A 26459-nucleotide genomic window follows, 5' to 3' on the forward strand; every position below is an offset into this window, starting at 1 on the left:
AGGCAGACATTAATGAGATGTGCACATGAAAGAAAAATACAGTCTGTATCCACCCATAGAACGCTTTACATGCAATGCCAGCAAGAGTCACACTAAGAACAGAACAAACGTGAACACTTATAAGGATGGTGAACATAAGCAGCCATATAACTTAGGAAGTGAATAGGGAATATAGTGCCAAATACCAGCCCAGCACGCCACTTCTAAACATCTGGGAACTGCCACACCACTGGTAATTCTACACCTTTAAAGTTCATGCTTCTCCATTCTCAAATCAATGTGACTTGGATTACTGACATTAACCATAACATGATTAATCCATACTGCTGTATGACACACATGTGCCATACTATTTAGTATAATACAGTCAAAGGTGTTCAGGGTTAGGAGAAATTCCAATGGATGGAGGAATGCAACCAAGAGCGTTGTGAAGATAAACCTGAGTCCTGTGGCACAATATTCTATTCTATTCTATTCTATTCTATTCTATTCTATTCTATTCTATTCTAATTTGTGTATTAAAAGTGAATGCCACCTCAGCAGAACTTTTCAGTAGGGAGAGGTAGAAAGGAAAGTGCTTTGGAAGGGAAAAAATCTCCTTGGAAAAAGTTTTGCAGGGAATATTCAGCCATAGTGAATAGAACTGATCACTACCTGAAGCCTTGGGATTTCTGCTGGGGCAGGAGTCAACAGAAGCCCTGGGACTAAATCTCAGCTGTGCCGGGAAACAAGTCAAGTTCCTTTATGCTGAATAATGAGCACTGCTGCCCAACATTAATCCTCTGGTTTTCATTTCTATTCAGACAATTCCACACTCTTGTGAGAGCACGCAGAGAGAAAAGTAAAAAGGAGAATCAAGCCCATAAGACCAGACAATGCCTGGTCCTTCTGCATCTGGTAGGTGGAAGACTTACCCCTTTGTTCCTCCTGCTATGAAACATTTTATCTTTATTCACCATTTTCTCTTCTACAAACAGAAAGAGCATCTCCCAGGTTTTCTTAGGGCACTAACTTCCCACAGCAGGAGAGCCACGCTGAGGCTGTGGCTGAGGGCTAGGAAAGGAGGGGAAGGCTGGAGATGTGGTAAGTCCTGGTTTGAAGAGATGGAGGTTTCTGGGGGATGGGAAGGGAGAGCACAGGGGGATGTCTAGTTTGAGGAGATGAGGTGATCAAAAGAGAGAGCAGGGGATGGAGAGGGAATCTGATCTTTGGAAAAGGACCCCATGTTGTCTGAGGCCAGCTGGGAATATAGAGCTCAGTGTGCTCTGGGAGCCTCTGAGAAAATGAGAAATAATATTGCTACAAATCAGAGTTTCTTTATTATTCTCAGAACAAGAAAGAATGGAGTTCTGCAAGGTGGCACCTCTCTGTGGACTTGTCTGCTGGATTTTTGCCTCATAGAAACTATTTATTTTCCTTTACGATTATTTATTGCTACAGTGTAATATTGCAGACACGACTGAATGGGTTTCTTTACACCTATAAAATTAATATCGTATATGTTAATTTTCAAGGTAACCTCATAAAATGTAATTTCCAAGTATGTTTCTGGCAATTACTGGTAGGAGAGGTTAGTCATATACTGTTGTGACTAAGAAATGATCAAATTTTGTGTGTGTCATATGTTTCATCATAAATAGTGTTTTACTGACTAATTAAAACAATTAATCAGCTTAACAAAGTACCATCCATGAAATTCTTCTGACAAAGCAGTCCCTGAAATTATGGTTGTTCACAAAGCACCTCTTAACATTCAGATGAAAATAATAAAAGCTCGTTTTTTCCCCCTCTGTGTCTATTAATCATTACCTAATAGGAGAAGAAAGCTAAACATTAAAGAAATATTTTAAAGTGGATTTTTTGTTTCTCCATTTTCACTGCTACTGCACGTATCATATGGTTCCATGAGAACTGCAGCTGTTGACTAAATTAAATCTTTCAAAGGTAATAAATGATCATGGCAGTTTGAATCAGTCTATGACAATTCAATTGAAAATACTATACTCAGTAAGAATTTCTACACCAAGGTTGGCTCCTTCATCAAAATGAAAAGCTTTTTTGCATGGAATGCAAGCTATATATTGAGGACTAAATATCATCCTAACATGCACTAAAATAAGAAGCAAAAACCAAACAGGCTTTGCAGAAGACTCTGCAGGAGACAGAGCGCTTGGACTCCACAACAAGGTCGAGTAGAAGGTTGAGACCATATTCTGCCCTCCCAAAGCCTTGTCCACTCTTTCATGAGGCTATGAGCCAGGAAAAGTCCAATGCAGATGTTTGGGTCCCTGCACCCATATAATCTTCCTGTTGAAGCAAGAACACTTTTGTTATCAGCCTAAGCATATCAGAGTTTTGTTTTTCTCCTAGGCCAAGCACTTGTAGTCTCTCAGTGCTTTGAAATACCTATCTTTTGCTGCCTTACAGAATGCTAGCATTGTAGGATTAGGAAAAATCCTCCACATTAGATTCCAGAGTTATGGTACCCATAACAATAGTTCTGGGTAGGTAGCAACAGTTGGTGAATAGACCATACAGCAGGGGAAGGGAAACTTCTTGACAGCAGTAGAATAAATCTTTCCAAAGCTTTTGGCAAAAGCCAAACGTTAACACACCCCATAGCGTTATGATAGCATAACAAGCAAAAGGACTTCAAACCTACATAGCTAGGTCTGAAATGAGGTTGCAGGCTGTGTCTGGCCAGGGGAGACAGGAGACTTGTCTGAGATACAGAGAATACAAGGCCTTGAATCAAAATCATTTGTTTATCGATTAAGGTGCCCTGATGCAGTGTTAGCTTGAAGATGGTTGAGCTTTAGATGCTTAAACAAAATTCAGAAGACAGCTGTTCTCTTCCCAGTCCTGCTAGTGAATCTTGGCCATGCAAGTTCCTCTTTCTGCCTTCATTTTTCCCACTTGTAAAATGATGCCTTTCTTCCTTTGGAAACCCCTTTAAGATCTGTAGCTGATATCACTAAATAGTACTAAGTTTTTATTATTAGTTGTTCTATTCTGTTATGTATGAACCAGTCATTAGAGTCATCAGAGTTACATACTAAATATATTGCAGCTCATGATGTAGAAATAGTATAGATATGCATGTATGTGTGAGTTAAGAACGTTTCTCTCATATTGGCATTCTGTAAAATTCCATTCTGTTCAGACTATGTACCTAGAAATATAACAATAGTTAGGAAATTCATCTATCGTCCATCCAACCATCTATGCATCCAGACTGCCCAGTGAACTAAATGCTACCTGCATTGAAGTTGAGAAGTTTGAGGCACTTAATGGCAAAGGTGTTAGGGCAAAGAATAGGAAATACAGCTAGCAGTGTCAATTATTTGTATAATTCCTCCTTTCCTGTTCTCAATGTACCTTTCAAGGTCATGAGTCCATATAACATTTTGCCAGCACAGGTTACAGCATATGTAAGGCACTTCTCCATGCCAGTAATAAACTGAAATTAAGAAACACAAACAATTCCACTACAGAAGGATCACTGAATGGATGGGTAAGAGAATGTGAGGCCTCCAAAAAGATCCCAGAAGGCAAACCCACTAATATCTGCTTTCTAACCACTTGTTGTGAGCAGGAAGGGAACCTTACGCTCTTGAAAGAGTTTGGCAGTGTTATACATTAGTATTTTGCATTGAAACTTAACAACTTATATTTCTTCAAATCTCCTGCATAACAGGAAGGAATAGTATAGAAAACTTAGAGTGAATGCAAGCAGACAAGCGTTCCTCTAGCTCTAGGCCAAGTAGAGGTGGAAACTGGGAGCTGTCCACAGTGCACAACATGGCATGAGAAGGAAATTGTTCCACGGCTCTTGCTGCAGTTTGGAAGCTACTGTACGGTCCCTGGCTTTTGAGCCACTTTTACAGCAATAAAAGATTTATTTTTTAAAATTTACTGGCTGAACTGAAAAACAGAAAGTCATTTTTGACCTTTAAATTGTTTAAGCATCTGATTTTGAGGAAAACTGAGGAAACCAGGTAACTTTTTTGAGGCAAACTGGGAAAAGAAATGTTTTAGACAGCACAGCTGTACCAAATTCTGAATTTGTTCTCCACACAACTTTCAGCCAAAACAACTTCTTCCCAGTGAATTGCCTGACTGTTTATACACCAGTCATCTTATCTTAATTAACAACAGCCCTAATCCTTATGTAACAGTATTTTCTGTCTTTTGGCATCCATACTACATTCAGTCTCCCTTACTAAAATGTCCTCTTGCTTTTAAAGAAGTAGCCACAATGGGACTGTACGGCCACTACTTCAGTCCAGCAAGTCTTCAAAGACAGCCTCATTCAAGCACATTATTGACTTAGGTCAAGGCAAAACTTCATGCAAGGTCCATGGGGTTTGGTCCTTCTGAACTTTTCAGTGTTGAGGCAATAATCAGAGTCTCTGGAGATCTATCTATTTCATTTGACTTTGTCACAGTAGGAAAGTGTCAAGGCTTAACAGGTCACTGTGTCTTCCTTCTGTTCTCACGTCTCTGACCTGGGAAAGACATTACTAAAGGCATATGGCGCCACACACTGGCTCCACACCAGTGTTCAAGAAGGGTGGGTGGCTGAGCCTATTCCAGCTATTCATTCCCCTCTCTGCTTTTCCAAAGAGCAAGCCAGGATTATGCTTGTCTGACTATTGTAGACTGTCTCAACATGGGCTTTTTGCATAAGGGACTATTTTACAGCTGTATCCTTTCCTGTGGAAGGACAGTCCAAGTCACCAATGCATTCTAAATTACCTAATTCTGGGGTTGTTCAAAAGTCCTGTACAAAGTGCCTTTCAGCGTGCTTTGATGCAGAAATTATTGGATGATGTTCTTCAGCCATTACTATGCAGGAGGTTAGACTAGATGATCATTCTGGTCTCTTCAGACATTAAAATAGATAGATCTATGAAAATAGAAAAGCTGATTGTGTATTTCTTAATGTTCCTCCCCAACCTGCTCCTCAAAGCTCCCAGAACTTTCTGTTCCAGCCAGCTCTCCAATAACTAGATCAAATGAGTCAAAACCACCGACAGAAATAAGCAAGCTTCCTTCACCTTCTTTCAAGTGTTTATATAATTACCCTACACACTCAGGTATTGCAACAAGTAGCCAAGAGTTTAAACTGCTTCTGGGGAAAATAGATGGCTGTCAGTAAATGAATCACTTTGGAAGACCACAGTTCCAGTAATGATAAAAATTCAGGGGAGGAATGGGAGGACGTAGCTGGGAAGAGAAGTGCACTGTATGGGACTGGTTAAACAATCAGTAAAAAGATTTGTTCAGAATATGGAATGCCTTTGGAGAAGGTCATTTTCCATCAACTCTGACACTCCTCAGCTCAGAAACTGACAGCACTCCGAGGAGCTCATTGAAAAGTGGAAAGCTGAAATACCATGGATGAATGAAAGAACATTTACAGATCTACAGCTTGCTGATATCTCTTTGTTCCATAACAGCAGTGATAAGATGTGGGAGAAAGGGAGATTTTATCAATGGAGAGACTAGACTCATTTATTAAGGAAGTGGAGATACCATCTTAGCAGAGGATGCTGCAAGTGAAGCTGACGGAGCAGTGATGGGAGGGAAGGCACAAAATGTATCCATCAGACAGCAACCAGGCACAGGTCAGGTACACAGTGGGTAACAACAACCACATGCCCAGGAAAAGCTGTGAGAGGATGATCGCATCCTCTTTCTGAGCTCTCTCAAACTTGAGACCTCATCTTTCTTCAGAGCTGGATGGTGGTAGTCTGTTCTTTCAGGAAAGATCTTCTGACAAACCCCCAGAGCACCTCCCAGGTACTCCTTTGAGTAACCCAGGATGAACTCTTGCACCCTCAAACTCACAGTCGTCCCCCACTTAAAAGACTCTTAATGAACCGAGCACTTAGCTGAGAAACAGCAGCCAAGCTTGGCCTTGCCCGTGGCTTGCAGTCCTTCCACTCTATTTACACCTTTACGGGAAAATGGGCACACAAACAGGTTTCTGCAGGCTAGGAGAGGGGGTGAAGACACACTGTGTCAGCTACTGTCCAAGAGCATATGCTCACCCTCCAGCACACGTGAAGAACAGCTTTCACTGAGGAGCAGTTTACCTTGTATTTACCGCATGTTTAAGCCGTGTACGCTGGCAGGTACTGCAGAGTAGTATGACATGCAGGAATTTATACCTTAGCTCACTCTGCAGTAATTCTTGAGACGTCCCCTATCCTCAGTACAACACAACATTAACCTTTTGTGTATAATGCTCAGCTCATGCCTTAGGGATGTTATTTTTCGCAATGATCTTATGATACACAAAATAATCAGAAGTGATAGAAGCCTTTTGTACAGAGCTGCCTTTGAGGTGTCGAACACTTTGGATCCTCGCTGTCAAACCCAATAGAGCTAGAACTATCTTTCTGTAGAGGACTCATATCATCAGAATTACAAGGCTTTTAAATAATCCATTGTGAGCTCTGACTTTCAGTTAAGCAAAGCTTCACCACTCACAGCTGAACTTGAATTCACAAGAAAGATCACCTGTTTATTTCCAAGACTGAGACAAATAGAGTCTATCTCATCTCAAGCACACAAACAGATTTGCCTGAAGTGTTTGCGTGTGTGTGTGTGCGCGCGCGCGTGTGTGCACGCACACAAATTAGGTGGTGTTGCTTGCATGCATAATTGAGGAGAGTGTTTATATTTTAGCAGGCTGCAAGATTGCAAGCTAGGTTTGTCATCATCAGCAAGACAGTCAGGTCCCTACCTGTCTGGTTTAAAATTGAAGAATGTCCGTATCAAGGGCATATTTGCTTGGGCATCAATTATCCCCACCTCCCTCTGAAGCCTACACAATCCTGAATTGGCTATGAATGCTTAACAGTAATGGACAGAAAAAGGAGGAAACCAAGTGGGAGCTGAGGGGCTCAGCATCTTGCAGACATGGTAAGGAAATGTGGGCACTCTAGTCCATCAAAATAGCTGAGGCCAGGGTGTTTTCTCTGTCCAGGCTCCCTTTACTGTATGTGAGGGAGTGAGGAACATCCAAATAGCAATTCTTGCAGTCAGTAAACAAGGCAAGGAGTTGCAAAAGGTAACAAATAGGATAATAGGGAAGAGTCTTTAATTCTTCCTTTTTTCAGGGTTCAGAAAATTTATTCAAGCCTGCAATGGGAAAGTAAATTCAACCTATCCCATGGTAGCTGCTCAAGTCTGTTTGTGGCTCTAACTCTTAGTAATGAGAACCTCAAGAATCAGATCCTAAAAAAAAGCAAAAGGGAATAAACCATCGAAACCTGACCTTTTAAGTGAGGCTTATTCCATTTTAGGTATACTTTCCTGATGTTTATTTTCCTGAATATTTCACACATACACATACAGAATGAAGAGCAAAAATAGGCACACAAGAGAAGAGATGTCTATTTTGACAATGTCGACTCTGTAACAGTTCCATAGACTGACTTGGGGATATTGATTTCAGTCTATTTATACATCTGCCTCAAGTGTTTTCAACAAGGTAATTTGCCACGAGACATAAACTGAAGCAAATTAGGTTTCATTTTGAAAGTCCCCTTGCTGTCTATAGATTTAACAAGAAAACCCATGTCATAAAAAGAGCCAAAATGATGGATTTGAGTAAATATACCTTTATTTTTTAAACTTCAGTGCGTTATTATACATACATATGGGCATCATATGATAGTTCTTATACCTAAAAGACTGCAGTTACAGGATAAGGCCATATGTCAGATTGTTTCAGATTTTAGAGAAACTAGTTAAGTAGTTAACAGATACATGCTTAGTAGCTCGCTGGACTGAGGCTTATGGTTCCAAACCTGAGGTCATTTAAATCAAAGGTTGCAATCCAGAGGAACTGTCTGTGTTCTTAATTAAAACTACAGAGAAAAAGGCAGTAGGTGTAGTTAATCGAATTTTTTCCCAATGCTTTTATTTGACCAGTCCCCGCACTAGTATATAATATGATGTACATACCTGAGAGTGTTGGTAATATTGCAAGGACACCTCTTGTTGCATTTGAGGCCATAAAACCCTTCTGGACACATTCTTTCTTGGCAATAAATCCCTTTAAATCCAGGGTCACACATACACGCTCCATTTACATGATAACACTTTGCACCATTTTGGCAGTCACATCTTTGTGTGCACTGAAAGCCATATGTCCCAATAGGACACTCTTCCTGACACCTGTAATGAAATATGTGAGACAGGATCCAATCAAATACTATAGTCTAGTCTGCTTATGACTTTTACATGGAAATATTTTTGTTAATGAAATAAGTTTAAAATTATTGCTCATTTATTTATGTAATATACAGTGAACTGATGATATCACTGAGTGATGTGGTATCTTGGGCATGTAAATTGCTGTTGACTGAAAGTGCATTAATCTCTGTCCAATTATATCCTGCAAAATTTGCATTAGTTAGTATTACCTTAGTTAACAAAGTGCATTCTTGTTTCCTGGACCTTGACAATTCCATTCATCAACCATAAGAAACTGATATAGAGTAAGATACTTTATAGAAAAACCCTCATCTGTTTGCTTTCTCTTTATTACAGAAGGATTGAGCACCTTCTTTAAAAGCATATGGTCCTCTTAGTGATAATGAGGATTGAAAGGTCTATTAAACAATATTGAGTAAAGTGTTCGCTAGCAACATATAGTTTTTACTTTGCCTCTATGCTGTCATTGCACCAGCTTTATACCAACTAGGAGAAAATATACTCCTTTGCCTTTTGTGTGTGTGTTCACAGTAACTAAAGCTCGAATTTGCTTTTCATCTCTTACTCCAGGGATGCTCAGTAGTATAAAATCTCAAGACAAATCACTTTCACGCTCCTTAGTGTAGTATCTTCTCCAAAATTGCCAACGTTTTTAATATTTGCTACACATAAAAAGGGAACCGGCAAACACTGTACACAGATTGTTCTAAATTGCACCTTCCATGCACTGTTTAAAATATTTCCCTACTGGATACATTATGAAATCTGCCAAAAAGTCTGTTTCATTGTCCTACACAACCAGTTTAAGTATTCATAATATTTCCTACTTTGAAAAGCTCAACGAAGGTCCTAAAGAAAGCAACTGATTCTGTGCTTGACATAACTTAGTGGTTTCAAAATTCTGCAGTGAGTCAGTACTACAGTTTACATGATCCACCGTGAAATATAGATATGCCTTTTCAGTTAATAAAAAAAAGAAAAAGAAGTCCAGAAAAACCCAATTCCCTTATCGCATGGATGCCAGATATTGGAAATTGCCTATCAGCATTAATTTAATCCTGAGCATTGATTAAAGCGTATACTGTAAACTCAGTGGATAGAGGCAATTGTTAAATGTCTTTCTGCAGGTCATTTCACAGCTGGCAGGTGAGAGTTAATATAATGATCAGTAATAAAAGATTAATGTGTGATGCAAGCCAGGCAAAACTGCAATGAACACAGCCAGTATATAAGAAGAGCATTACTTTTGCAGCTTCAGATTATCATGTTTTACTAAAAATAAATGAACAAAGCAAAATGCCTAGCTAGTGATTTAACTGGAGCAAGCATCAATACAGTTGCTAGTTACACAATCCAAGTTCAGGAGTTCATACGAGACCCGAAGAGAGAGGAGCCTGTGACAAACAGGAAGGGAAAAAGCCCAGAGAATCACCAGCGGTACTGGCTGCTAGCCCTGCTGCTCTCAGAGTAGTTCAGCTGCAAAGGAAACAACCAGCAAAGGATGGGTAACATTAGGACAGAAACACTTAAAGCAAATGAAATGCAATGAAGAACATATTAAGATGCCTTATGTCTCCATTGCTGTATACAGCCCTACTAGTTAGCAGGAGAGCACTGTACTCAACGAGATGAATACTTAGTCAATAGTGCACTATATCATTTTATATTTATAGAAGATGAAGCATTACCTAGCAGGGAGAAAAGCATCTGGAAATGAAATATTGACGACCTAATCCATTTACATAATTAGCCTTTTTCTACTAACAATTTAATCAACTTATTTATTTGGAGATCAAGCAGCTACTGCTAATGAATTTTATACAAAGAATACTAATAATGACTCCTCTGGAACATAAGAATAATCACAGCAGGAATTAGCTTTCTACTTAAACATCTTTCCTTTGCAACATATCAATCTAATGTGTCCATAGCACCATTAACAACCAGATACATTGTTCAATTAAATTACAAAATGAGCTGCTAAGCCCTAGTTATGTTTCTTGTTTAATTTACATTGCTTTCTGCCTATCTGGGGAGATTCGTATTATAATATCCACTGAACTTTAATATGTACTATAATTATTTGGGTTGGGATAGGATAATATGGCTGTCACCTGTAGAATTAATGGAAGCAATTTCACAAAATATTAAACATAAGACAGCCTGCTTAACAGATGAACTTAGTACATACACCTACATCTTTTCCAGATAATTTTTTTCATGGAACAATGCTGTAAAGTTTTTTAGGCTTTTCTGTTTGTTGTTTTGCAACAGTGATCACATTTATGTAGCACAGACAAATATTAAAAGCCATCCAAAATACACAAACCTGAAGATTGCCATTCGGTCGATAAAAGATACAGGTACAAACACAACAACAAGAGAATAAGCCTGCTCATATTGTTATAACCAATGTGGTATTTTTTTTGTTAAGATTCTATCTTTAGGTTTAATAGCAATATGGAAAACAAAGCTAAAACAGTATGTTCACTTTTCCTGGCAGTCACTGAATTCTTAGACAGCCCCATCCTCAGCTTCTAACTGTGCTTCTGCTATTATTCCTTTCCAGTTCGCAAAACATACATTTACATGACATATCCAGTCATTTTAGCAGAGCACAAAGCTTCCTGGAGTTGTTAATATTGCTTGCCAATTTCCTAGATATTTAGTGCAGTGCCACTTCCTGGAAAACAGGTAGGGAACAAAGTGTGGCAATTACACTTACATAGACCTTTATGACCATTTCATCTCCACAGCTATTTATCTAACTCTATGTTATTATCTTCTGCACAAGATGATGAACTGTAGTATTATATAGTAGTTACTGACAATTAAAAAATATTATAGTAGATAAAGTGTGTTTATGTTTTTATTCTTGTTATACACAATATCTGTTATTATTAAGAATATTTTTTCGGTGCCTTGTAAAATTTTAAGAAAACATTATTTTGTGCAACAGCATTATCCTGCTATATTTGCAATTATACTGTAATGCTGCAGCCGTTGCATGAATCCAGAAAGTAAAATAGAGTTTAAGCTAAAATGGTGCTGACTAATCTGTCCCATTGCCCATGCTGTATGAACACATAACTAAGGAAAGCAATTTAGACTTTTTAAAGACCTTGTGCCTGCTCCTGCCATCACTGAAATCAAGGGGCAATCTACCATTAGCTAACTGTAGTTAACAGCAAGGTAAGGGTATGCGTACCTGTTCAGAACAAACCATTACAGACAACGTGCTGTCCTAGCCCAAGTGAGAGGCAGAACTCCAACTGAACATAATGGGTCTAAGGCTTCACTTCCCTTACTGAAGGCTGATTAGAGGGTGATAGATAAACATGTTTTAACCTTCTGAGAACCCCTTTGAAAGGTGGGAATTTCTAGGCTAATACAGTTTTTCCCTGCTGCTAGAAAAGCTTTCCAAACTGCACATTTACCTAACTTTCTCCTGTTCTCATCCATCCTTCCACATGCCTGCATTTCTGCTCTTCTGCCTCTCCCTTCAGTGTCTATCTGTTTATTCCCTGCTCCAGGAGGGGGCAAGTGAGCCATTCCTAAGGGTTTTGCTTGATTGCAGGTCCACAATGAGACCTTCCCTCGGCTTCTTTTCATAGAATCATAGAACGGTTTGGGTTGGAAGGAACCTTTAATGGTCATCTAGTTCCAACCCCCCTGCCATGGGCAGGGACACCTTCCACTAGATCAGGTTGCTCAAAGTCCCCTCCAATCTGGCCTTGAATGTTTCCAGGGATGGGGCATCCACAACCTTTCTGGGCAACCTGTTCCAGCACCTTACCACCCTCACAGTGAAGAATTCTTTCCTAAATATCCGATCTAAATCTACCCTCTTTCCATTTAAAAATGTTACCCCTCATCTTATCACTACACTCCCTGTTAAAGAGTCCCTCCCCAGCTTTCCTGTAGGCCCCCTTTAAGTGTTGGCAGGCTGCTATAAGATCTCCCCAGAGCCTTCTCTTCTCCAGGCTAAACAGCCCCAATTCTCTCAGCCTGTCCTCACAGGGGAGGTGCTCCAGCCCATTGACCATCTTCATGGCCCTCCCATGGACCTGCTTGAGCAGGTCCATGTCTTTCTTACGTTGGGGGCCCCAGAGCTGAACGCAGTACTGCAGGTGGGGTCTCACCAGAGCAGAGTAGGGGGGCAGAATCACCTCCCCTGACCTGCTGGTCATGCTTCTTTTGATGCAGCCCAGAATGCGATTGGCTTTCTGGGCTGCAAGCGCACACTGCTGGCTCATATTCAGTTTTTCATTCACTAACACCTCCAAGTCCTTCTCCACAGGGCTGCTCTCAATAATTTTACACCTCTTCCAACTGATCATGCCTTATTTTCTCCCTCCCTGCTTCTGTCTTCTCAAGCAACATCTCTCTTCGGAGTCGAAATCTCTCTCACTTTTCTCCAAGCACAGATCTGAAAAGCCCACGCTCCCTTTGCTCAAGGACAAATTCTTGTGAGCTCCTGTCAGGTCTGCCCTGTAGTGCCCAGTTTCTCCCTGAGCTGCCTTCTCCAGCCTCTCTCTAAGGGCCATCAGCAGCAAAACTCTCCGCTTTTGACAGCAGGCAGAACTAGGTCTTCTGCTTTGTACTTGCCATCTCCTTTCCTCATCCCCAACAGTCCTTTCTCTACTCTTATTGCTGGAGTGTGTAAGTGTTGCCATTCAGCAGCTCCATTACCGCTCTTTCCCTGTGCCACATGCCTGTATCAGAGCCAGCTCTTCTGCTGCATGTCCTCCCTTGCGGCTGGGGCCTATATTGGAAGTTGAGCAAAGAAGCTGGCTCAGCTACAGTCTGCCGGCCGCGAGCTCCCAACAGCTCTGAGACCGTTGATTCACCTACAGTCAGAAATCAGTGTAAGTCTGCAACAACCAAATGAAGAGATCTAGTGACAGAGGGCCTCTGTCAGCCTTCCTCAGCATGGCCAGCACCGGGGACAGCTTGGGATTGAAGTGTGGTCACCAGTGTAAGTGTCCAGGCTGCACAGTTGCTTCCTTCAGTGAAATTGTCCCCAAAAGGAGAGAAAGAGAAAGCTTCGGTTAGCAACAGTAATTATATGGTACCCTATGATTGAAATCACTGTCTCCAGATGGAGGATGGGGGAAGAGAGACACACTGATGCCTTCTCCACTAAATTAATTTGAAATAATTAGTATTTCCACCATATTCAATCAGATGCAAATCCTGACATAATCTCCAGGGCCCCCTCAGTTGCCACTGTTGATACAATGGAAACAAGGAACTTCCACATTTAATGGCAAAGAGCATAGCCTTCTGAACCCCAGTACAGCGTTGATGGTTGGCCTGTTTGCATGCTATAAAGACCTGCTGATGATACAATGAAGCAAGAAATGAGAAATTCCAGTGAGCTTTCCTGCCTAAAAGTATAATTGTAGCATATGTCTGTATACTGATACTAGCTTGTTCGAGCTAATAAAAAAAGGGAAGCTATAGGAGAAAGGGCTTTAGCATAGCATACACTAGTGAGCTGTGCCCACAGTCTCTGGACACCCTGGTGACACAGTCGAACCCCTAGTAAAAACTGCATATGAAAGCTTTTTTAACTGCAGCTTCCCCACCATGTTGGCCATGCTGGCAGGATTAGCTGGAGGGCTAAGCCAACATGTGTTACAATCCCACCTTGACTTTGCTGTGTAGTCGTTTTGTTGAATCCATGACACCTTTGTAAAACAATATTATCATCTTCTTTGATCGATTTATGGGTGAAGGCCCTCATTTATAAATTTTGAGGATTTATCACCCTTTGTTGGTGTCTGAGATGGATCGGTGCTGCAGCAGCACAGAGGGGCTGAAGGAAACATTAAACTTCTGCATTGCTTACTCTTGAGGATATTAATTTGTGTAAATATAGTTCATTTACATATCTTGTAAACATGTAATGCTCTCTATTAAATTTATCACTGTAAATATCTAAATTAAATTTAATCCATTAAATTTTAAAAGTTGTATTAAAAAATCTCTGTAAATGGAGAGCATTGCCAATAAAAAGTAATAACATTGCCACATTTATAATGCTTGAACTGCTTCAGAAGGATGAACCTAATTGGAGCAACAGAAACATAACACCATTTTTCAGAGAGTAAGATTGCCCTAGAAGGGATATAAATATTGCCAATCCATGGCTAAAACTGAAGGCTTTGGGGTTTTGATTTTTACCTGTCTCCTATATAGCCAGCTGTACAGATGCATTTTCCTGTCACGGGATCACAGTGTCCTCCATTGTGGCATGGACAGTCCTGGCTGCAGTTAATTCCAAATGTTCCAGGAGGACATGGCTGTGCACACACCAGCCCCTAGTAAGGTTGCAGAAAGAGCAATATTTCAGTCAACATTCATAATGCAATAAATTTCTATATGCAGCTTGGATTTTTATTGTCCTTCTTGCTAAAACTAGATCTAAGTGTAGTGGCAATATTTTTTCTGTTTAAGATGGGCTAAAGATAGTCTCAGAGTTCTCCTACCAGAATAAATGTCTGTCTAACCTATCTCCAGAAGGGATTTTTCTCACCACGGTACAGTCACTGATAATTCTCTTCTTTGTATCTCCCCTGTAAACTGCAGCTGGGGTGGCAGGATATTCACTGCCCCCTGAATAGATGCAGGAAGGCTTGGGAGATATTAAAGGCAACCAGAGAAGACTACAAAGCTGTATATGTGCTGCTGGGTTTTTTTTGTGAAATAAAGTCTGAAAAGTTGTTAGACCTACGCTGGGCAAGCGTCACAAAGTGAACGTTTGGGAAAAGAAGGATTGTTGGAACGGCTGCACTGGGAGGATGAAGTTCTGCTAGTTGTGATATTCTATGATGTTCTCCCCTGTTCAGACAGCCCCACTTCATCCAGTCACAAAGAAGACCAAATGCAACTGCTGGAGAAGTCCTCTACTACTCTTCAGAACCTACCTACCTTCATTCCCTTTACTCTCATCCAGCCTCCACACTCATCTCTTCAAGCAGCACAGAATGACATCTGCCAGTGCTTTGCCTAAGCCACGGAGGAGGCAGGATGGGAACAACAGACTGGGATGGTTGCAGAAAGCCACGAGTGATGACATAGAAGCAATCTGACTCTCTAGATCAGCAGTGCGGCAGCCTTTTGGCCAGAAGAAGTGATTTTGCAGTGGAATATCTGCCTAATCCCTGAACACTGGCTGGATGCATCATCCAACACCCTCCCAGCTCCCTATCCCCAACCTTAGAGCCATATCTCAGGCCCTGACTTGCCTCAACAACACATCTTGGTGGCTACCTCCTTTCTCCGTTTTATGCTGCCAGCCCTCTGCTCTCCTGCCTCTTTATTCCAGTCTACCCAAATCCTTGTTGCAGACTCCTTTTTAGTCCTCTTCTTCATCTGGACCCAAATCCCCATCTTTGAGTTGTTTCCTCGTTCCCCTCCCTGCTTAACCACCCCTGAAAGTGAAGAAAAGACAGACTCTCATTCTTGGTTGTGCACTCTCACACTGCTCATAAGGAAAAGCAATTGCTGGGCAAACCTTGTTCCAGCTTTTCAGCCCCAAGGCAGAGAATGGTTACCATGGGTTGTGTCTTCGGAGAATTTATCTGCCAAACTCAGGTGGGTTTCCCCCAAGTATCACATCATGTCCCCTGCTACGTATCAAGGCCTTACAAGGATTTCCCTAGACTTTCTTAGAAGTTGTATGCATGTTTTTTTACGTGAGCAAACAGAAATTCTGAGGCTGGCATCCGGCTCAGTAACTTCAGCCAAAACAAGTCTGGCAGTGCTGTGATCTGAAGATGGGGTCCTATAATGGAAAATGTTTGGCAACTGTAGCAAGTGGTGCTGCTGCCAGTGCCCTGCACAGTGCACAGTCTTTGGTAGAAACAGGTTTTTTCCATCCCTATTATTATTTTCTTTTAATCTCTCAGAAGTCTTATTTCTCTAACCAAGCCCCAGGGGCTCTGAGTTTTGAACAAGGCACATATTAGACACAACTTATACAAAACATAAAACAGGAACATAACGGCTGCTTTCACTCCTTGGGGTCCTCACTCAACAGTTTGGGAAGTTTAGCAATATCAACAGCCCCAAAGTGGAGAGGCTGCTCTTCAATGTAATTATAAAACAGACACTTCAAGCCTTTCCCAAACAGTGATAGGTGATTCCTTGCCTGTAAAATAGACAGGTTGGCCTCAGTTCAAGAACTTTCAGATTACAGTGTTTAAAAAATGGTGTCTCTGGACTTGAGTAATACACAACACTACATATCTGAAAACGTAAGTATCCATTTATCTTGATAATAAATACTTTCTCTCTTCACATCTCAAAAGGAACAGGATTTCTATCAACAAATGATGAGAAAGCAATACTCTGTGATGCATCCCCCCGGAGCCAAGAGAATCTTTAGGCATACTTTTTGCATTAATATGTACTAAGGGAATCCAAAACATCCTTCTCTGGAGTATCAAATGTCAGACCAACGTTTCCTGCTGCTTATATATCTGATCAGTAAAGTTCACCCCATCAGCACGTTTTTTAAGGCCCTGATCTCATCAGCTTCTGCTTTGGACATTGTGTGATAGATTATTACCATTTTGTAGTATAGAAAAGATTTTTTCTGCTCCATTTTCTCTCACACCCCATGTTTAAAATCTACAACATAAAGAAAAATAGACAAAAATACAAATTATAGTTGCTTCATAAAGCCCAGAGGCAATGAGAAGAAAGTGATTAGCAGAATGCGTTGTATTAACATGGCATCATGATGCAGAGCCTTGAGAGTGGGATCTGGGACCAAAAAGGGTGTGCTGCCAGGGACAAATGTTCTGTCATGTGAGGAAAGATTGCTGCTTCCCTGAGCATGGAGATCTAGTCCTCCAAAAGTGTTTCTGAGAAGCATTGTAAATGCTAAATTTAACTTCTCTCCCTACTTCCTGAGAGTGCTTGGAGAATTTAATACTGCAAATGAGAAAGATGTATAGAATTAAACCTGTAAATTGTTAATCAGGCCCTAAAGCAGCCACCCGCTAACTCCCACAGCCACAAAGACACAGAAGTGGAAAAAGCCCAAGATCGTAGTATGCTGGAAGCCACATTTTGTTGACTAGTTCAACAGTGTATGCTGTTAGCCATCATCCTTTTGGTGAAAAACCCATGGGACAGTAAAATCTCAGAGGACACAGTTTGTATAACTTGTGCTTCTGGAAGAGTCTGCACTGGGTGGGAGGAAGCAGGAGGAAAGAAATATTACAAGTAATAAGAGAGCCAGACTTTGAAGATGGCAGATCCAAGGAAGAAACTAAGAACCCAAGAACCCTAGAATTTCCTCCTATTCAACTTATTGCCTCCCCTTGCATATCCCACAGGCAACCAAGCCCCTAAGGGAGCTGAGCTGCTGTTAATAAGCCTACCTTAGGAAAGGATGAAAGTCTCAGCTCATCCAGCAGCAATAAAATCCAAGTGGATTTGCACTTGTATAAATCCAGGGAGAATTCTCTCCTTCCAACATGATGGTATATTCAATACATACGTGCAGTCTCAAGCCTCAAAATCAGCAAGTAAAATTCCTGATGTCAAAGAAAGACTATCCATGGTGTGAAATAAAATGAATGCTGTCTAGCAATCCCATCTTGCTTGCTCGTTTACAACCCACTCATGTCTCACTTCCCAAACCATTCCAAACACTAAGAGTTAAAAATATAGCATGAAAAAATACTTTTTCTCTGTGTACTGAATTACCAGCTTTTCATTAAAACCCTGGAGAGACCCTTTATACTTAAAATCTCAACATTTACAAGCTGAGTGCTTTTACTTATAATTTCAGTTTCTTTCCCCAGAATACTTGATCTCTTTCTTCAATTTTCAGTTATGCTTGTTTCAAACATCAGTTTTTAACTCTAGGGTTTCTCTGGGGACAGAGCAGCCAACAACACAGTTTTCAGGAAAGTCTCTCTGGGCCACTAAAAATGCAGAGAAGAAACTCCAAGCTGTAGGGAACAGGGCAGAAGTGGGCCAGAATACATGACCACAGATGCTGTGCAGCCCCAGCACTGTGGTTCTTCTTTAGGGTCTATGCTGCATGCTAAAAGACCTCTAAAAACTTCCTGCTCTATTCTGATATTCTTATATCTCTTTAGTGATTTCTTAACTTTGCAAAAAAAGAGAAAAATCCTGATAAAATACAGGTAAGGTAAAGTACAGCAAAACAGCTCAGATCCTTAGAAATATTGGCAGATATTGGGAGATGAAAAAATACCCTAAAAGTAATATTTTTATATTAATCATTTTATCAATGACTTCTTAAGAGTAGTGCCAAAATGGACTGATAGGCCCTCAAAAAAATATTTAAATTGCTTCCTTTATGCTTTAGCTCCGGTACTCTTTAGGAAAGAACATTTTCTTTGCCTCCACTGAATGCCAGTCGAGGGTAAGGTGCCACATTCTTACTAAGTTTCTGAAAAGTTTTGCTTGCTTTGTCATTTGAAATGGAATAACATCATCACCACCTTTACCATGAATGGCCAAGTTAGAGAGACTCTAACTCTCCAGTTAGAGAGAGATTTTTCCGTACACAGCTTCCACCAAAAATTACGGCAGCAATGTTCTTCTCCCATGTTGCTGCCTGATATCCACCAGAATCTCATGGTTGGTACTTTTTAACTAAAAGCAGCTGTGTGAACAAATGGAGGCAGCATTTGCTGCACTAATCTAAAGGAACATAAACATGTCTCTCAGCGTGTAAAGGTTTCAACAGGTATAAGGTCCACATCAGAAGACATAGTTGTATGATGATCTTCAGAGTCTTCCACATATTAAAATGAAAAGTCACAGTACTTGTATGCATTAAAATCCAGCAAGATTGCCAAGACACTAATTGTCAGATACAGGAAAAATGCCAGGAAATTTAGTACAGCTAAATGATATGTATGCCTGTGAGACTTGGCAAACCCCAAGAGAGTTAATTATTACATTATTGATAAAGTCGAGGACTTTTAAAATGTTTGGCCTTGCATTCTTGACACAAAGGATTAAGGGTTAGGGCAACTTGCTCTCTCCGTGCAACCCCCGATGCAAGGAAATCTATTACAATCAATGGGAATTATGCCTGAGTAAGGACAGGACACTGAACTGGTCTCTGTGTCCTACGTATAGTCCTGCTTTAACGACTGCCTGAGCCACTGAATTCCCCCTGGCTTCTCCCTTTCCCTCTCTCCTGAAGGGGAAACAGAACAGTGCTTTGAATAATGTTGAGCTGAGCTTTGAGCCTTCTGTCCAGTGTGAGGGCAGTGTCTAAGGGTGCAGGGAATATTCCAAGGAACTGTAATTCAGAGACAATTTTTTTGTCTCTTCTCCCACACAGAAGTGTAAAGAGTAGTCACTGCTTGGTTTACTGTTGTTTGTTTAACTCTATGATGGTAGCTACTAGTTATAGACTGATGGTCTGCCTGTGTAAGTGCTGTGCACACATAACAAAGGTGGTCCCAGTTTCAGAATTGCTAGAGCCTCGTGACAAGAAATAGCAGATATGCATCACAAGCACACAGGGAAGGGATGTGCTGAGACAGTGAACAATTAACTTTCCATTCCAACCTCCAAATGAGGGATGAGTATGAACAAACTACACACCATCCATCCAGGTGGACAGGAGCACTCTCCAGTGATGTGGTGGCAGACTCCCCCATTCTGGCAAGGGCAGCGCAATTCACACTGAGCTCCATGACTGCCTGGGGGACAGCGCTCTTCACAACTTTGTGGAGACAGAAAAAAAAAACAACCAACAATAAAGAGATCATTTAAAAGAACTTACAGGAAACAATAAATAAGGAAAATCCACAACACAGGCCATCATGGGAGTCCGTATGCAAATGATGAAACCTCCGTAAGCCACAACTGGCATTACCAATTAGCCAAGATTTCTTTTCTTTTGCTGGGGTTATTTATGTGCCATGGATCCAGTCCTGCAAGGCTGATGCATGTATGTAATCTTTATGCCTGTACCAATTTCCACCCATCTCAACAGGACAACTCATATCCATTAAAATAGCCCAGGAAAGAAAGAGTTGCAGGATGAAGCCCTCAATGTGAATTATGTAACATGGCAATAAAAGCAGCTGCAAACAGAATAAAAGGATGGGATTAAAATGCTTGAAATTTCTCCAGTCACTACTTAATGTTAACATTTGCGGTGTTATCATGGACGAGCAAGAAGTCAGCATCCTTTAAAGGCTATTTAAGATCATTGGGTCTCTCTGAGTATTCATGGGGGGCCAAAGTAAGGTTAGTCCCTGCAAGAACCAGTGTCTCCTACATTTGCACATTGGTGCTTTTCAGCATTGCTTCTTTCTCTAATCCCAGATTCTGAAATCAGAGTAGGTTCTTCCCCTAACTGACTATCCTTTGATGAGGGTGTTTACACAACATATTGGGTGTTGGCCCTGCAAGTACTTACTGCTGAGAACTGACATACTAATGTTAATGGGACCACTCCTAATAGTAAGCAGACTTTAGCAGTGAGTGCTTCCAGGACTGAGGTCACAAGTCTATGAGGAAATCAGGTACTAAATAAAATATTCAAATGGCATATCACTTATTTCTGAGGGTTAATATTGTCTTTATTTTTTACCTTCCCCTTCATGCAGGTCAACAGATAGTATTAGACTGCAAAAGTATTAAGTCATCTGTAATAGATCTCCAACCAAATTCAGTGACTAAATTCTCTTTTCCCCTTAAATAATTTTGAAAAACATAATTACTTCTGAAACTACTGAAAGATCTCTAATGAGAACTGATGTTACACTGTGGGCAATTTAAACAAGGAACTATTGCTTGCTGTCCTAAAATTAATATGCAGATTTTGTGAATCCTACTGGTAAACTTTCAGTGTGGTGGATGGGGATTTAGCTACATGATTCTCGTTAAAGTTAATAGGAGTCACACTGCTAAATCCCTGCTCACTATGCTTAAAATTTACCCCCTAGATAGTAAGCTGATACAGTTAACAGTAATGCTTCCTCAGTTAGATTGAAAGTCAAATAAATTGGGGATGGTAAGTCCCATTTGATACTGCACTGGACTGCTAATGAGTAGAATGTCCAATTCCTTATAAAAACTCATCTGTAATTTGGATTGTATTCACATACTGAAGTTAGGGACAGGTACAGTTGTCGTACAAGCTGGAAAATATAATGGATTTTTAAGTTCATTTTAGCACTAAATCTCATTTTATTATGCAGACAGGTATAATAGCAGCAAAAAAAAGAGATTTCCTTTATTTAGGCTGTCTGAAATTCTGTTACGTCATTTCTACAAAGGAAAGCGTGTAATAAATATATAGATGGTGTAAATTTTGCCAATTACTCATTGCATTAAAAGCGGTCAAAGCAAGGCTGTTAAATGATGCAGAGTAAAATACACCTATCATTGAACTTACAATACCCCCGTGTATCCGGGAGCACAGTGACATTCTCCCGTTTTATGGTCGCAGGTAGCTCCGTTGTGACATTGGCATTTAAACTGGCAGCCCTTGCCGTAGCTCCCAGGGTCACAGAGCTCTTCACAGCGCCATCCTCGGTACCCATCTGCGCAGACGCAGGCACCCGTGATGGGGTTGCAGAGAGCTTCATTCTGACACTGGCAGCGGTTGCTGCAGTGGGGTCCCCAGTGATCGCTATCGCAACCTGGAAAACATACAGTCATTTACCAAGATGATTAGGAAAGTGCATTGTAAGCATCTCATCCCAGCCTCTTATGCTTAGGTTGGCAAGCAGGCAGAGGCCTTGTTAATACCAGGAACTTTCTAAAGGGCCCTCAGACTTTCTAAAACTACTCCCCTGATCCAGCAACGTATTTCAGCATGCAAGGAGATGACAGCGCTGGTATTATACCTAAATTTGAGGACTTGTTTAACACCATTATTGGATCAGGACCTAAATCTTTTAATATCCTGTTTCTTAGCGCTCTTAGATAGCTGGAAGGAATGAATTTATAGTGGAATTAGATGCAGAGGATCACATCCTGACTGCAGTGTAGTTAATGGCATGTAGTATTGCCAAGCAAATCCTGTAGATTTAATAATGTCATCAAATATTGTTTCTTTGCACTGTTCCCATAAGATAATAAATACGATAATTTAAAGACGGCTTTCTCCTTTGGTGTTGCTTTTTTTCCTTAGGGTTTTTTTTTGCTGGAGTAAAGAGATGGTAGGGAAGAAAATAACACAGGAGATGGGATTTCATGAGGTCGCTTAAACCAGGCTTAGGGACAAAGGTATGGAGTGTGTGTGTCAGGTAATTTCTGTGCTAGTAACAGTATGTACTACCATTACAGAAGGGCCCCAAACCCTATGGCCATTGATGCAGATGGGAGGTTCCCTACAGAATGCGTGAAAGCACAGAGAGAACCCTTCACATGACAATCCTGCCTGATCCCTTCTCCTTGTTTGTGGACCATATGCAGGATGAGAGAGGGAAGTCAGCATTACAGAAACAGCTTGATCCTGATGTGCTATAGAAACAGCAATGAGAACCCGCAAAACACCCATTTAAGGTGTGTGCATATTAAACAGACAGCTCAAAGCAAACACCCAGAGGTTAAGGTTTCCTCAGTAAATGGTTAGCAGAAAACCGAGGATTTCTTCAGTAGTCCTACCCTCCGCTTAGCGGCCTTTCAATATAGCTATGTCAAGATGAAGAAAATAACCGTTCTATTCAGAATAGAGTTGCTGGCAAAATCCCTGGTAAAGATGCAGTTACAGATCATTTTCCAGGTACAGCTGGTTGTGCTCAGACAGCTGGCTTCAATTATTCCAACAACTCCTCTGCTAGTGTAAAAATCTACTACCATGCAAGAAACAAGTGTGTAATCCCAGCAACATAGGTGTCTTCACAAACTCTTCTATCTGCAAACATGTAAACTAACCCCCAGGCGACACTCGCTGCTTCTCAGGCCTGGATCTCTGTTTCCAGACTTAGCAAGGTAAATGTAAAGCCTACTTAAGCCTCAATCTCTTGTCCTAGAAATTTCACAGCCCTCTCCTTCTATGGTACATGGCTATAAACCCACACTAGATGACTAGATATCTCAGTTAATTTTGGCAATCTTTTTGTCCTTTTCATCAGTCAGTCTGAGGATACTTAGCAGAAAAAGAAGGGAAAGAGACTTTACCCAACTAGCATTGCTGATTACCAATTCACAAACTTGTGTTTCTTGAGCAACAGTGTTAAAGGCCAAAATAAACCCATGAGAAGACAATTCCAGCGTCTCCAGAAGGATCTTCAGGGTCTTACAGGATGCACATGCAGAGAGATGGTTTCATGTTCCGCAGAAAGCAGAGTATGCAATGTACCCCTGTGCATAATCCTGCTCATGCCTCACACAAGATACTTTATTGCTTTGCCTCATTTTTCCCACAGCTGTAAACAGGGATGATAGTTCCTCACTAACACCACCGGGAGCCAAGCAAACAAAATCTTACTCTTTATAAGTCTTAAATTATTACTGAGAATCTGTGGAAAGAGATGATCTATCTTTATTTCACATAGACACTTACTAAGACTCTGTAAGCCTTCTGGGGCAGGGAGCAAATCTGCTGGAGCTGATAGAGTTTCCCAGCAATTTCTGTTCCAGAAATGCTGATTTGTTTTCCACAGAACTTGAACATCAAGGGATGCAGTTCTGCACCTCCACAAAGAGTACAAATCTGAACTATGCAAGCATGGCCGATAGCCCTTTGCATGGGGAACTGGAATGTGGGAATCCAACTTAACTCTGCCTGCTTCAGGGACCTAATTCCTACCTTACCACACTTCACATTAAAGCCCTCACTTCCAGACTGTGGGTTGCTCTGGGCTGATATAATTCCAGCTGCAATTAATTTGCTTAATATGAATAAATAACACTCATTAGAAGACGTGTCTTATATCCTCGGTCTTCCATGTCTCAGGTGAGTGCTCCAATCATCAGATTTGTGTGCTCAGTTTGTGTTTTTCACTTTGAAAGAAAGTGAAGGAGAAAGCAAACCTTTTATAGGAAGGAAAAGCCATTTCCCATGGTCAGCTCAAACATCTTGTTTCACATTTATAGTGTCTGCCCCAAACACAACTCCTTTTATGTAAATCAATCTTATTTGAACACTTATATACTATTTATATTTCCTCAAATATAAATTTCATTCCACAATCTAGCCAAAGGCAAGAGCAAAATGCTGAAGTAAAGAGCAGAAATTCCTCTAATTGGTTGTAAAATCATAAAAACCCAAAGCTGGATAATAAAAGAAGCCTGCAGTGACCAGAAAACCAGCTGGCAGTTAGACAGATTTTTCCAAAGGCTTCTAAGTACAAAGCATCAGTGAGCACACATTTCAACATTCAGTATGTTTAGGCCAAAGTAGCTAGCCAAAATGTTTTAATTATCTATGAAATAAAACAGCTTGGCATACTAGATAGCTACCAAGAATGTGAATTTCATGGGGATTTATTAGGGAGAGGACATAAAAATGAGGATTAAAGTACATCTGAATGCTCATGGAAGACACAGAAAAAAACCTGAATTACAAAAAGATGGGACTTCTACCATGTCTCATTTACAATGCCTGATACAGCCTTTGCACTTGTTAGGCTTCTTTTTATCCTCCTAAAACTACCAGCAGGTTTTGACTACATTTCTCTAAATGGTTTGAAACCGGAGTCATAGTATGTGTCTATACCCAAGGTGAACACAGTATGTACGTATGACCAAGGTGAACATCCTGTTGTCTCTCTAGTGACAGGATCATATATATACAATGACAAGTTGGCCTCTTCTCGATTTAAGTCTTTACGTCGGATGGTAAAGATTTTCTGCTTTTAGCTATCAGTTCAAGCCCTATATATGTCACAATGAGCAGAGCCATTTCATGCACTATCAATTCATCCACTGCTGATTAATTGCAAAGGGAATTGAGTGAAATTCATTGGCAATGTGCTAGTGTAAAATTTGTGATAATGAAATATCGTCCTCACCTGATTTTACACTGCAGTAATCTCACAGGAAAATAAGATCTTTGTTGCTCAAAGTTTATCAATTCCTGTTGGTTTTCTTTACCCCTTTCCTTTAAGTCACATATTGCAGTGACAGACTGTGGAATTGCAAGTAAATTCTTTACCAGTGTGATTTCATCAGGACATTATGTGATATTTATATTGTGACTACTCATAGATCTGCACTGTGGCAACTTCTATGCCTTTACAAAGGTAGGCAGATACAGAGCTGATAAGCTAAGTCCAAGTACTTATTCATGCAAGTAATTCCACTGAGCTCAGTAGGACCACTCGTGTGTGAGACTATATAGTGCATAACTAGCAATGGGATTGGGGTCTAGTAGTTCCTCCTAGAAAATTAAAAAACAGAAGAAACCAAAGACTCCAGCAACCAAGACATATATTTTCTATATACATCAGTGTGGCAAATTCTAGCTGGTATGTGATAGCGATTCCAGTTTCTGAGATACAGGGCAAAGCAGCCTCGGAGCCACGGAAGCCTGCTGCACTTCAGGATTGTTAGCACCACTTCTCCTGTGGGCACAGAGAGGCCATTTTAAAATACAACTCCAAGCCCAGCACAGTCTAATCCTGCTCTTGTTGATAGCCTCTATGTGTTACCATAATAGAGATAAATAATAATAGCAACAACATGTGAACAGAAAGCTGATTAAAGCTTACACAAGAGCTACACTGTAAATGCATATGCCATTAAAAATGTCAAAATGATACAGAGACTTTAACTATACCATCAATAAGAAAAGCAACCTGAGAGTGGTGATGTCAGGGAGGTACAAATGCTCCCTTTAGACTGCATGTGTGGATGTCAATACCATGAGAGATGAGTCTGAAATAGCTAGCTCCCTCTTGGGAGATGCTACATTAAAGGGAGCTGCCATATTTCAGGTCATGTGCTAACATTCCCTGGCAAACGTGCTAACTTACTCACTTTTTCTCCTTCGAAAATATGACTAGAGATTAATCGCCACCAATAAAAATGAATATAACTCTGTAAAGGATGATGCTGGGTGCCTAAGCATAATTACAGTTGTCTGCATACGGTAGTATGACAGGTGAAAGATTCATCCCTCCATGGAAAGCTTGCTCGACACGGCAGAAGTGTTTTCTTCCTCTCTGCATCCCTACCCCCACCCTGAAGCCTCAGTGGCTTGTTGAAGTGAGGGCTAATTACAGCAGGCTCTGCATATCCGCCGCTATAGTCCT

General features: G+C 40.7%; 1 protein-coding gene across 4 annotated transcripts in view; it reads right to left on the reverse strand.

Annotated features, from left to right (window-relative positions):
• Positions 1 to 26459, reverse strand: part of MEGF11 (multiple EGF like domains 11) — a 217280-nt gene that overhangs the window by 81475 nt on the left and 109346 nt on the right. For all 4 annotated transcript variants that reach the window (XM_049811558.1, XM_049811557.1, XM_049811556.1 and 1 more), the window contains exons 6-9: positions 21650 to 21896; positions 19846 to 19966; positions 14422 to 14558; positions 7981 to 8193 (exon numbers count right to left, since the gene is read on the reverse strand). In XM_049811558.1, the coding sequence (XP_049667515.1) occupies positions 7981 to 8193; positions 14422 to 14558; positions 19846 to 19966; positions 21650 to 21896 (718 nt within the window). The remainder of the gene's footprint in view (positions 1 to 7980; positions 8194 to 14421; positions 14559 to 19845; positions 19967 to 21649; positions 21897 to 26459) is intronic.

Source organism: Accipiter gentilis, chromosome 10 (assembly GCF_929443795.1).
Source record: "Accipiter gentilis chromosome 10, bAccGen1.1, whole genome shotgun sequence".
Lineage (NCBI taxonomy): Eukaryota > Metazoa > Chordata > Aves > Accipitriformes > Accipitridae > Astur > Astur gentilis.